The sequence below is a fragment of the Sinohyriopsis cumingii genome, chromosome 2 (assembly GCF_028554795.1).
Source record: "Sinohyriopsis cumingii isolate HCF-2022 chromosome 2, ASM2855479v2, whole genome shotgun sequence".
Classification (NCBI taxonomy): Eukaryota; Metazoa; Mollusca; class Bivalvia; order Unionida; family Unionidae; genus Sinohyriopsis; species Sinohyriopsis cumingii.
In genome coordinates this window covers 43,385,211-43,397,730 of record NC_142962.1, presented here as the reverse complement: position 1 = coordinate 43,397,730, position 12,520 = coordinate 43,385,211, and the positions used below count along the sequence as shown (strand labels likewise).

Here is a 12,520-nt window from a genome sequence, read left to right as displayed (position 1 = left end):
CTTAAGGGATGGGTTCCAAGGAGCCGACCCACCACAATCTAAGCATGAGCTGGAAATAACCGAAACGTTTCCTCGAGTACGTTTTCTTTACACTTAGCTCGTTAAAATTAAGTACTGATAACGCTTCTAATGCAGGGTCTTTTGGTGGCTCCGCCCTTTACCTTCACCAGGGGTGGGCGTTCCGTTCCACAAATTTATTGCTTAATTATTTTCGTTCTCCATAAATGATATATCTGGGTTCACCATTCTTCACTTTTCTAGCATATTTATTCTTGGCTGGAGATTGTAGTGTTCGAATATCTCTGATACATTACTGTTTATCCCGCGGTTTGATAAATAGACTCAGACACATCGTTTGACATTTATGTGTTAATACAATACATCAAGCTGTAATGACGGAACGCGTCAAAGAATAGGTCTGCTTCAGTTTGAAAAGACAGTCTTTTGGGGTGTCGGGTAGTCTTCATTCAATAAAATAGATATACGATAACTAGGGACTAGACAGGAGATTGAAAGCTTTAACATTTTACCAAAATGCTGTTATCAATTAGATTAGCCTGACAGGTAGCTATTGAAATCCACACTTGGGATGAACACAATTCTAAAGTTGGTGCAAACACAATAAAACAAGAAACGCTTTCGGAAGAAAAATTATATTATTAAAATAATATCTGAATTTCAATGGAATATAATGTTGATATACCCAGTATGAATTGAAATGAATTACTGGTCATGATCAGTAGTCCTTCCCTACCTAAGACATGTATTACTGCTTAAAAATCCTTCTATCTATTGATCATGCAATGCTACAGTTTCAGAAATCATCGGTCACAGTATACACATTAGCGTGTCTATATAAACAAATTAACCAAAACACCGATTTTCTATATTACTCTGCAAAATAAAATAAAAATACTATATTCCCTAAAACGTATGTCTGCAGGACTATTTCACCTCCTTTAATTAATGTTCAGTACAAGGGACACTCTCCTTAAACTGATGTTCAGTACAAGGGTCACTCTCCTTAAACTGATGTTCAGTACAAGGGACAGACTTTAACTGTGTGCATATTTTCTGTTCCCATGACGGCTTGAAATGACACATTAACTTGCATGCATTCGAAACTAGTGTCGACACTAGTATTTTTGATAGCAATATTATATTTTCAAAAATATAATAAATCAAAAACTCTGAATGACAGTTCACTTCAACAGTTACCCTAAAGTGTATGGTTCTTGAAAAGTGTTCTAAGAAGAGAGTAGTGATTTTTTGGGGGGTAGAATATAATACAGTCAACTGTAGCACTTACCGGTGAAGTATGGTGCGGCATTTACGTAAAAATAATGTTAATGATATATCTTAGTAGACGATCTTACCCGACTCCATTTACCACAAAACATTATATTAATATTTGCAAATGCCCTATCAGTTGAAAGGAAGTGTAGGGAGTTACAATGATTGTTCATTATTGACAAATCCAGGATGGTGTGCAATAATACGTTGTTCTTTATTGACAAATCCAGGACGGTGTGCAATAATACGAGACTCTCGTGTTCCACGGTACATAATCAAACGATGATCCAAGCACGCTGATCACACAGACAGATGCGATGATCAACTCATTACCTTCTAATCAGTCATACTACACGGAAGTGCACTCCAGCTCGAAGTCTTCAATGGAGAATCCCTGAAGGAGGTCCCCATCTAGAGGACTAAGACACGAATCATCTCCTGATGAAATACTGGATGAACGCACAGACTCTCCATCTGACATGCGCAGTGAGTCCGTATAGGGAGACCCCAGTGATTCACTTCGGGAAAAATCCAAAGAATCGCCTGTTGTAAAGGGACATAGTTTATATTCCATCTGATCATTATGCTCTGAATCGAATATTGTCTTGGAAAGGCAATCATCAAGTCCAAAACACTCTTTCTTTGCGTCCATACGTTCCTGGGATTCTCCTAAACACTTATCCTTTACTCCTATGCAAGCGAACGTAGCATCAGAAGGATCACCGACCTTCACTGGTGAGGAGCAGGGTATCACAGTCTTTTCAGTGTCAACAGGAGTATTGGAGACATCCTTCTCGGAGCTTTCACATATTTCAACAGTGGGAGTAGTGGTCTCATCGTACCCAAGGATCCGTCGCAGCGCAGCTATGTATTGTAGGGCAAATCGCAGAGTCATTACCTTGGTTACTTTAGGTCCCTTCCCCTCCTCCGGGAGCAAGTTTTCGAGTTTCTGGAAAGCTTCGTTGATGTCTTGCATCCGACCCCTCTCTCTGGCATTTGCAACACGCCGCCGGTATTTGCTCAGGGGCGCTGGACTCGATTTAGGTTTGGGCTGCTTGGGACATTCTTTTCGCTTTTCTGTTTTCAGTCGCACTACTAGCGTTCTTTTGCGCAGGTTGTATTCTGGTTTTAGTTTTGACTTTAGCGCTTCTATATCTTCATCTACGACGATATCCCCATCCTCTACAGAATCATGTTCAGGTAAAAGGTCAAACTCCTGTGTGCTTTCGTCATAATCTATCTTTCGTTTTATGCTGGCTCTTTTTTGTCGCAGGACCGGTTTCGCTACAGATTCCGATGCCATGGTGACAGATTTAGATATTTAAAGTAAGAAGACACACCAGTATTGTGACACAGAAAGAGTAAGTAATGGTGTGGTGATAATGGACTAACTTTCCAGCAAAGTCTTTTTCTGACAATATATTCTTGTTGGTCACAGAAACTGCGTTTGTATTCTCAAACGTCAGTTTGAAGCAGAATAGTATTTTCCTGTATAAATAGAACCAATAAATGTCATAACACGTTCTATTTATGAGTGAATCCAAAATGTAAGTTCCAAATGTTTTTTTTTTATGTAACAAAAAATCAATTTTCGTATAACTGCCTGACACAAATGTCACTTCGTCCTGAATCACTATCGTTCTACTGTAGAGCTCCAACAGAATATGACAGTTAACTATGTTAAGTATCGCATTATAATTCTCTGTGTTAGTAAGAGTCACGCACGATAGCGCTCCGATCAAGGTTCAGAAGAGAAGGATGAGAGAATACACAACTGATCAGTGGCTCAGAACAGGTAGTCTAAAATATTGTCTTGCTGGGCCTGTTATAAGCTATGAACAGTCAGCTTAAGAGGGTAGGTACTTCACCACCCACTATTGAAAACTATCCGGCCCCTATGCATTGTTAATGGTTAATGGACCAATGGGGAAATAGCCAATTGCCAGCGCACCTATATTCTTCATATTCGATGAAAGTGTAGTATGGTAGCTTTTATAAACTCAAGTACACTTTACACAAACCAAACAACATGATTTATGTATGACTGAGGACAGCAGGCAGATAATTTCGCCTTTCGTCTATCAGTAGCTAATACGAGTTTCTTGTACGTACATGGCCTCACCGGGGCACTTTTCAAATGTATACTTTACAATCAGTTAATATTGGCCACGCAAGTTGAAATGAAATAGTACATGTACTTTCAAAACAAACTTTCATAACCTATTAAAGAGTTAACGACGATATCTCTGAGAGAGCGCACAATGCAAATCACATACAAAATGGATAAGGGAAAAGACTGAAATCAGGTACGTTATTTAAGCTCTCTATTTCAGATTTTATAATTTACAATGGATTCTGAAACAGAGAATATTTCTCTCTTACGACGAAAGATATAGATGTTATGCCTGCAAAAATACTTTGAAGTCGTTTGAGGTGGCTACTCTGTACAAGGAGTTATGCATTTTATGTGTGATTGGGAAGACATTCAAGTCTTTGCAAGGCCAGACCTATTTAGCTACTGGGTTTAATAACTAATATGCATCTAACATTCCAGATGATTTACTTCCTCTGTATTTTATCATCGATTCCTGGTCCGGACTGAAGTAAAGGTTTTCACCACGACAGTATTGGTTCTATTAATTTACGCTTTCTTTTCGTCTGTCAAAATAACACACTACCTTCGAAATCCTTATCTTTTATGTAGTCGTATAATCATGCTGGGAAAAATAAAATCGCTTAAAATATAAATAAATGCAGACATTTAAAATGTACCTTCTAAACGTTGTTAAAATCTATTCGTCACTGAGTTGAATCCTAATAAGACCTGTAAAGAAATGAAATGGGGTGGTGGTGATGGAAGGGGGATTCGAACTTGCTATGATTTAAATTCAACAACAATCATGCTCACAAAACGGTGGAACAAAAAGTAATGTAACTATTATAAAGTGTACACTGTATCGAAAGGTGAGTTCTATCACGAGATTTAGTTTGTTCATGAAATTCATAATAAAACCAGAGGCCACAGACGAAACATATTTGCAAAAAACATTGTGTTCTAATACTGAATATATGACGTAGTGCTTAATTTTCGGATACGATTTCCTTACATCCAGTGAATGTACATATATGTATGAAATACGTATTTTAATAAATTAATACATATTGTTATATTTACTCACCATCTTACTTTAAAATAACTAAAATATAATTAAATGAAATCAATCAGTCCTTCTTACTCGATGCTGGAGACAATATATAAACAAAGATTTTAACACATCTAGAGACAGAGCACTTGAATGGTTTAAATATAAATGCAGTACACATAAAAATACTGGACATAGAGCACTTGAATGGTAAAAATGCATTAGACATACAATACTGGAGATGGAGCATTTGAATGGTATAAATGCAGTAGACATACAAATAATGGAGATGGAGCACTTGAATGGTATAAATGCAGTAAACATACAAATAACGGAGATGGAGTACTTGAATGGTATAAATGCAGTAGACATACAAATAATGGAGATGGAGCACTTGAATAGTATAAATGCAGTACACATAAAAATCCTGGAGATAGAGATATTTGAATATGTGCAAATACAATACACATAAATATACTGACGTTTGCCAAGCAGTGTATCCTGTTACCGAATTCTTTTTCTTTCCAGTAGTCTCTGTGATGCCACTTTTTCATGAAATTTTGCACCTTGTTGTAATTTATTGGTGGCGTTTGTTGGTGAACGATGTACGTTTACCATTTCTAATAAAACTGTTCCTGTTAACTATAAACCTTTAAACATATTGCGACAGTCGATAGTCTATTCCTGTTTATTATAAATTTTGCTACGCACTGCAGCAGTTGCTGGTCTGTCTTCTAGGACACACATGACAAGAGTCATTGTGAATTTGAGCTATACATTTAATCATGCTCAGACTTAGATTGTCGTCTGCTACTTTAAAATTCATTGTTTTCAATATCGTCATCTAAATCCGCTCGACAGTAGGTACATTAGCAAAACAGTGAGATAGTAGACTGGATCTATCGTACGCATAAGTTGACAGCACACATCAAGTGTTGCTAGTCTTATTTTCTCTTATGGAGTATGAGTGGTATAATACGTGAGTTTGTGTTCTTCTTCAAATTATACACATGACGCATAGAGATGATTACTTTCAGTGGAAAAAATCTGAACACCGTTCATGCTAATCTGTGGTGAAATCGTACCTTGAATTATTTAATTGATGAGAATTCATGAGATACAATAAATGGGTAGCAATTCTCGTTTCAAATTCTATTTCTTAATTATGGACGACACTCCGCCTCGTGGAGCGATCCTTTGCGAGATCTTCCCAATACTCTGTATCAATTTTGAAGTGTTCCAAAGGTGACTTGAGGGAATCATTGAAGTGTTCTTCTGACCTTTCTGAGAGCGCGTTCCCTCTTTCAGCTCACATCAGAAGTTCTAGTCGCTCTTCTGATATCATGGTGATGTGGCCAGTTCATCAGATCTGTGATTTCATTAGAAGAGTGTGAATGCTTCCAATGCCTGCCCGTGTGAGAGCTTGTGCCCTGAACCCTGTCCAGTCACCTTTTCCTCATCAGTTTCCGGAGTAAAGCCAATGTAAGAAGAGTGAAACTAATGTAGCTTCTTGTCCGGCCGTCTGTATGCCATAGAGTAAATATCTAGACATACTGTTACTTGCAAGATTTTCTACTTTGACTAATAAAATTTCCCTTGAAAATTTAAACTCCAAAATATTCAGAGCTTTAGGCATAACACTTTTTCAGTTTTTGTTTTAAATTTCAAATGAGATGCAAAGATAACAAAACATTAAGTATAGTTTGATTCAAGCAATGGAATCAATATCCTATCATTAGAAAAAACGCATCCTCTGTTTTATTTCAATTAGTAGACCATACAGTTAGAACTGATATCAGTTCTGATTCAAATGCTTGAGCGCTTGAAGCTGGAAATATAGTGTCCTGGGATGCTTGACCGAACAGGAACTCCCACGCAGATAGGGAGACCTTAAACAAGTTCGATTACTTATTAATGCCGAGTTGATAGGCTTGATACATTTTCCTTGACGACTTTCTGTTACGCAGTAAGTGAGAGGAAATTAGATGGGTGTTGCTTTGTGGGTTCTGGATAAAATAATCCTCAGCCCATCATGTAGGCACTTGTATTCATTTTTCATTCTTATTCAATTGCAGTATCTAACATAATACAGGACATTGAGCTCCTTCAGTCGCCACAAAACAAACGTATTCCTTATCATATGCATTCATCTAACACCCATCTTCATTAGCTAAGGTTCCGATATGTGAACATATCTACATCTTTGTCAATCGATCCGATATTTCAGTGTTTCGGGTCTGTGAACTTCACTGGGGTGCAGTGGCAAGGCATCGCATTCAATCAGAATCAAATTGTTGAAATTTGAACACTGTTCCTACACGATGGACACAAGAGTAGCACACAAATGGAATGGATTCATAAATAAGCAATTTTCCACTGCCGGTTCGTGTTTGCACAAACAAACTTGTAATGGATTCTTTCGATGTTAAACTTTTGAAGTCAATTGCCTCCGCCATTTTCGGCCTTTGTACAATGCATAGCTTTTACACGCTACTGTTAGTTTGCATTCCATACTAAGGGAGGCAACTGGTGAAATCCAATAGATGTTGCTTGTAAAAAGCACTGAAATATCGGACCGAAAAGGAATTTATCTTGAAGGGTTATGAGCTGGTATAAGAGGCATATCGTCAAAGGTTTAGGAACTGTAGAAAAGAAACTGGATTGACCCGTGTCGAACTTGCAAGAGGAAAGGAGCAATATTTGATAGGTGGTGCTCAGATAACATAGTTTGTGAAGACTATGATAAACTCAGAGAACTCATGTTAGTAGTTCAAGAACCGCGTCCATAGTGGCCTTAACCCCTGACTTGATTTGCAAAAAATAGAAACTTTAGAAAATGCTGCTCGTACTGGCTTTTGATGAGGTAACTTTTGCTCCTATTATTGACCAGGCCAGAGTTAGTGATCACGTGATCCCCTTTCTACTACTCATTCTCCTAATTCTAATCAGAGTAACAAACAACAACCACTGATTGTGGAACAAGATCCTGAGATATCATGTTTGTTTCAGATATGCATTAGCGACACTGAAACCACATATATACCTGTTTGTTATTTTGTGAAACAATGGGGTCCTTGTGAGGAAATGGAAACCACCCCAGCTACCCGCTAGTGACGAGTAGTTAGTGATCTATCAAATTGTTTTTACTAAGTCTAATAGTGAGGAAAGTTTTAGTCTAGCCCATTAATTTTCTTAGGCTAGTCTTTCATGGATCAGTAAGACTTATCACAAGATCTTGATTCGTTTTCATTGGCCGAAATTTTAAAGTAATGTTTAAAAATATTGTAGATTTAGTCGGTTGTCATAAGGTAGGAACACGCAATAAGAAGATGCACAATGTTCATCTGCAATCTATTCCTGCATTTGACGAACAGTTAGTAGAATAATGGTAGACTGTCGGTCTGTTATTTAAGACCAGATCAGGCATCCAATACTTATTGATCCTAATGTGTGTGTCCACGAGATTTCAAGTGGCGATTCCATTGAGGAATAATAAAACTTAAACCATAAAACAATCTGTCCAATCTGATCACGGGTAATGTTTTATGACTGGAATTTCCAGCAAGTTACGATTGTTTTAGGTATAACCAATTTAAATCTTCTACCTATCACCTTGAAAATCAAGGGTTTTTAGAAAGATTCAATCAAACTTTAAAAAAAAAGATTCAGTCATATTGCTTTGATGCCGGAAAACGTTGAGATAAAGATGTTCATTAACTGTTGTTTGCTGTTAAGGAATCAGTTCAATAATCATTAGGAATTAGTCCTTTTGAACAAGACTTTGGACATACTGTCCGTGGACCATTGAAGTTATTAAAAGAGAAACTTCTTTCAAATGATAATTAAAATAATCTTCTAGACTATGTTTCTGATTTCAGATATAATTTGTCAAAGGCTTGTGAAGTTGCAAGAATCAATCTTTACTCTACTCAGTCGAAAATGAAATTAATGTATGACGAAAATTACAAAGGAAATGAATTTTCAGCATGGTGATATCGTTCTGTTCCTTTTGGCGATACGTCAAATTCCTCTTCAGGCTAAATACTATGGTTCTTATACAGGTGAAAAAAGTAAGTGACTTAAATTATAGCATTCACACTCCTGGTAGGCGAAATAAAAAACAACTTTACTATATTAATATATTAAAGGAGTATGTGGATAGAGAAAGGTTAATCATACAGTCAATTTAATTTAGTTGTATCCGTCCCACACAGTGAGGATTTAAGCCACGGAATGTAGTTGGACTATAGTGGCTTTGGTGTAACTAATCTTCAGAATTCAGAAATTATGAATAATCTGTGCAGAAACACTCACATCTACAGCCATAAGAAATGAATGGAATAAAATAGCTGTTATTTGAATATGAGCACATGTTTCCAGATGTTACAACACGAACAAATTTAATCTACCATTACGCTGAAATTGTAGATTCCACACCTGTGGAAAAACATCCATGCAGGATGAACCCTTTCAAATATGAACGTTCAAAAAAATAATTCACTGTTTGCTGGAGAATGATTTTATAGAACCAAGTAAATATGTCTGGAGTTTACCATGTATTATTGTTCCGAGACCCGATGATACATACCTCATGTGTACCGATTATAAAAAAGTGAATAGTGTCACCAAAACCAATTCATTTCCATTGCCATGTATCGATGATTACATTGATAAAATTAGAAATGTAAAATACGTCACGAAGTTTGATCTTTTGATAGGATTCTTGCTAATTCCTCTCATGGAAGGAACATAGGAAATGTCTACATTCGTAGCTCCAGATGGACCTTATCAATATAAACTATTGCCATTTGGGACAAGGGTTTGCCTTAAACTTTCCAGCGTTTAATGAACATGATTACAGGTACATCAAGAGAAAAGTTAACCTAATCGCAGATGCACTTTCACTGCATAGATTATATTTCTTCGTGTATATTTTGTGTCATTCATAAAACTTTATCTAATGTAACTTTAATCTGATGCCTATTTGGCGAATAGGCAAAAGAAAACTTTATTGTATAAAGCGTTTTTTTCTTTACTAGAAGAGGTGTTAGGTATATTTATTTTGTATTATTTATTGGCTTTTTAAATGACTGTATGTTATCTATATTTGCATTTTGTACCTGACCTTGTCTAAAGTCAACTTTATAGTCTGCCTGACCAGTTACATTCATTTTGTAAACAACAATATAAATAGCTAATATTCCCCTATGTGCGTGAATTAAATATAGGGATCAGTATTAATATAAAGATGTTTACCTGGATATTTGAGTCAAAATATACAGTCTTTATTCTTACTTTAGAATCATTTAGAATGAAAAATTCCATTAAGCGACATAGTATTTTCAAACAAAGGTAATTGCCACCTAGGTCAAATATAGGGGTAAAGAAGTTTGTTAACGTAACAATTACTCATTCTCACCTTATCGTCTTGAAGCAGAATCAGTCTTATTGTTGTGTTCAGTTTTTTGTTGGGTGGAATTATTTATTCAAATTATTATTCACTGGATATACAAAGTGCTCATCATAATATTCAGAAACGGGAACATTAATCTGGAATTAAAGTGAATTCAGACACGGAAATTTTCCGAATACATTATTGGGATACACCAAAATAATGTTAGAAAATCGCCATAATCCAGGTCATTGGCACAATAGCACATTAGAGACACGTCTACACATTCATTATATATGGAATACCATTGGAGTCTTGGCTCAACCAACGTGGTTATGTAAGAAAGCTTGCCACTAGCTTCCCGTGAGTCGCTGATTCTTCTCGGGGTCTTCCACTACCAAATATGCCGGCCCCATATATAGTTTATGATGTCCTGAAAAATAGCGCTAAACCCCACAAAGCTAATTACTACTCGACAACCAAAGGCGTTAACAATGCCCACGACGGTCAGTAAAATCACCAATGATACTGCTTAATGTTGGCTGGAACAAGCGAATACCGATTCGATGATTGCGAATCTGGAAAGGGGTAGGACTGATTCGGAAAGCTGAACTTTTTAAAATGGTATTAGATGAAACCTATATTGTATAAACGATGACTCAGTTCAAAATGCACGTGATCCCGCTTGGGACATAAATGCACACGTGTTGTGAGAAGGAAGCGTTTAGAATTACCATTATTACGCTTTCGAGGCCTGTATTCCAAATTATAAAGGCCCAATAGAAGTTCAGATTCGTGACACATTAGTAGCATATGGGGGCGATATAGCCTCACGTAAACTATGTTGAATTCGGTCGTTTGCACTATAGCCTCAAGATTTACAGCCTCACGTAGACTTCTGTGTTAAATTTGGTCGTTTGCACTATAGCCTCAAGATTTACAGCCTCACGTAGACTTCTGTGTTAAATTTGGTCGTTTGCACTATAGCCTCAAGATTTACAGCCTCACGTAGACTTCTGTGTTAAATTTGGTCGTTTGCACTATAGCCTCAAGATTTACAGCCTCACGTAGACTTCTGTGTTAAATTTGGTCGTTTGCACTATAGCCTCAAGATTTATAGTCTCACGTAGACTTCTTTGATAAAAGAGGTGATTTGCACGCTGGAGACAATGGGCATTTGATATGGGAATGTCACCTGAAGGTCAATGGGTTTTGAACATGGGTGAGTCATGGGGTTTTCGGGTCAAACCTCTTTATAGGGTGAAACCAATTTATAGGGACAAAGGGTTGATAGAGACACACATATATATACAGAAACAAACAAATACACATCCAAACACATAATAGAGGACAGAGATGTTCCAAAGAAAGACTCACAGACAGAATAGAGACTCCAAAAAGAAAAGTATATTGTATGGTTACAAAACATTTATTTAAATATCTACATAGGTTCTATGGCTTGTGCTTTGGTCTAAGCACTATCCATTAAATGCATACAAATTTGGACATAGAACAAACCTATTCACAAGATATCTGTTTATTGGTGCTAGAAAACTACTTTTAAAAGTTAAGTTCATATCTTCACAAAAAACTTACAACGTATATGCATTTCATAAAAGAATGACATTTTTTATACCACAACTAATGTTCATTTTTGAGAAAAAGCCAAACCAAGAAACAAACAATCAAATAGGACAAGGTTCGTGCTTTTCTTTTTATGAGTCACACATGTTGTTTAAATCTGGCCACCTACTACTTGTGTCCCAGCGTAGATGTTTCCCATCACGTACTCACTTTAATCTGTAGATCTGTTGGTATATCCATCGTGCTAGGTACAGTTATCGATAAGCAGATCAATGGTGGTTATTGTCATGGAGGTAAAACGTATGCCATATTAAGGGTCACGTTTCCAGCGGTGATGTCAAATTTTTCTCTCATAGTCTGCACGTTTTCACTAGTCCTCAATAGTTTGGAAGAAGTTAATTCTGCAGGTGTACTAAAACATACAGGAGAGTTCAAACTATCGTGATAAATAGATAGGCTCAAACAACTTCGATCTTTGACTTGACACTGACGTTTGATTTCCTCTAACAATGAGTCAAACAAGTCCGTAATGAAACCTGCTGATTCCTCTTCTCTGGAATGTCATACGCAAAGTCTTTAAATTTTACCGTGTAGGTGTAAGTTGTCGTACTAAAGTTTCTTGAAGTTGCTGTCTGGGTCATTTGGATGCTAAAATACTCCTTTAGGTCTACTTAATCATTTTCTTTCTTGGGCGCACTTTGCTGCGACGGTATGGTGGGTAAAGAAGTCAATGATGTTTGTTTCTTCTCTTCTTTCATCTGCTTAGAGTGAATCATCCTTCTCTGCGTTTGTCCTCGCAATAAAGTGTCGTTCTTGGAAGTCGTCCCATTTTATACTGGGTGATGTGATATCAGCGTGTCCATAAGGTAAAGTCTTGTAGTCTGGAAATCCCACTGGTTGCATATAGTTTTCCATGACGTTAATAAATAAACAACTAAGATTTGGTACTGCATTGGTGATATGATCGTGAGGCACAGCATTGCACTCGAGGTTCCTCTCGTTTGATAATTGCTGTGTGAAAGGGTTCATCTTTCTCGCTTGGTGTTTGTAGTCACAATGAAGTATGGGTCTTGGAAGTTTCCCTCTTTGTATGCTGGCCAATATACGT

At 36.9% G+C, this 12,520-nt stretch overlaps 1 protein-coding gene across 1 annotated transcript; it reads right to left on the bottom strand.

Annotated features, from left to right (window-relative positions):
- Window positions 1-637: 637 nt before the first annotated feature.
- On the bottom strand, window positions 638-3,079 carry LOC149804726 (uncharacterized). Its single transcript, XM_089943478.1, has one exon. It carries the CDS (start codon window positions 2,594-2,596, stop codon window positions 1,643-1,645), a length of 954 nt encoding a protein of 317 aa, XP_089799604.1. The 5' UTR covers window positions 2,597-3,079; the 3' UTR covers window positions 638-1,642.
- Window positions 3,080-12,520: the final 9,441 nt, after the last annotated feature.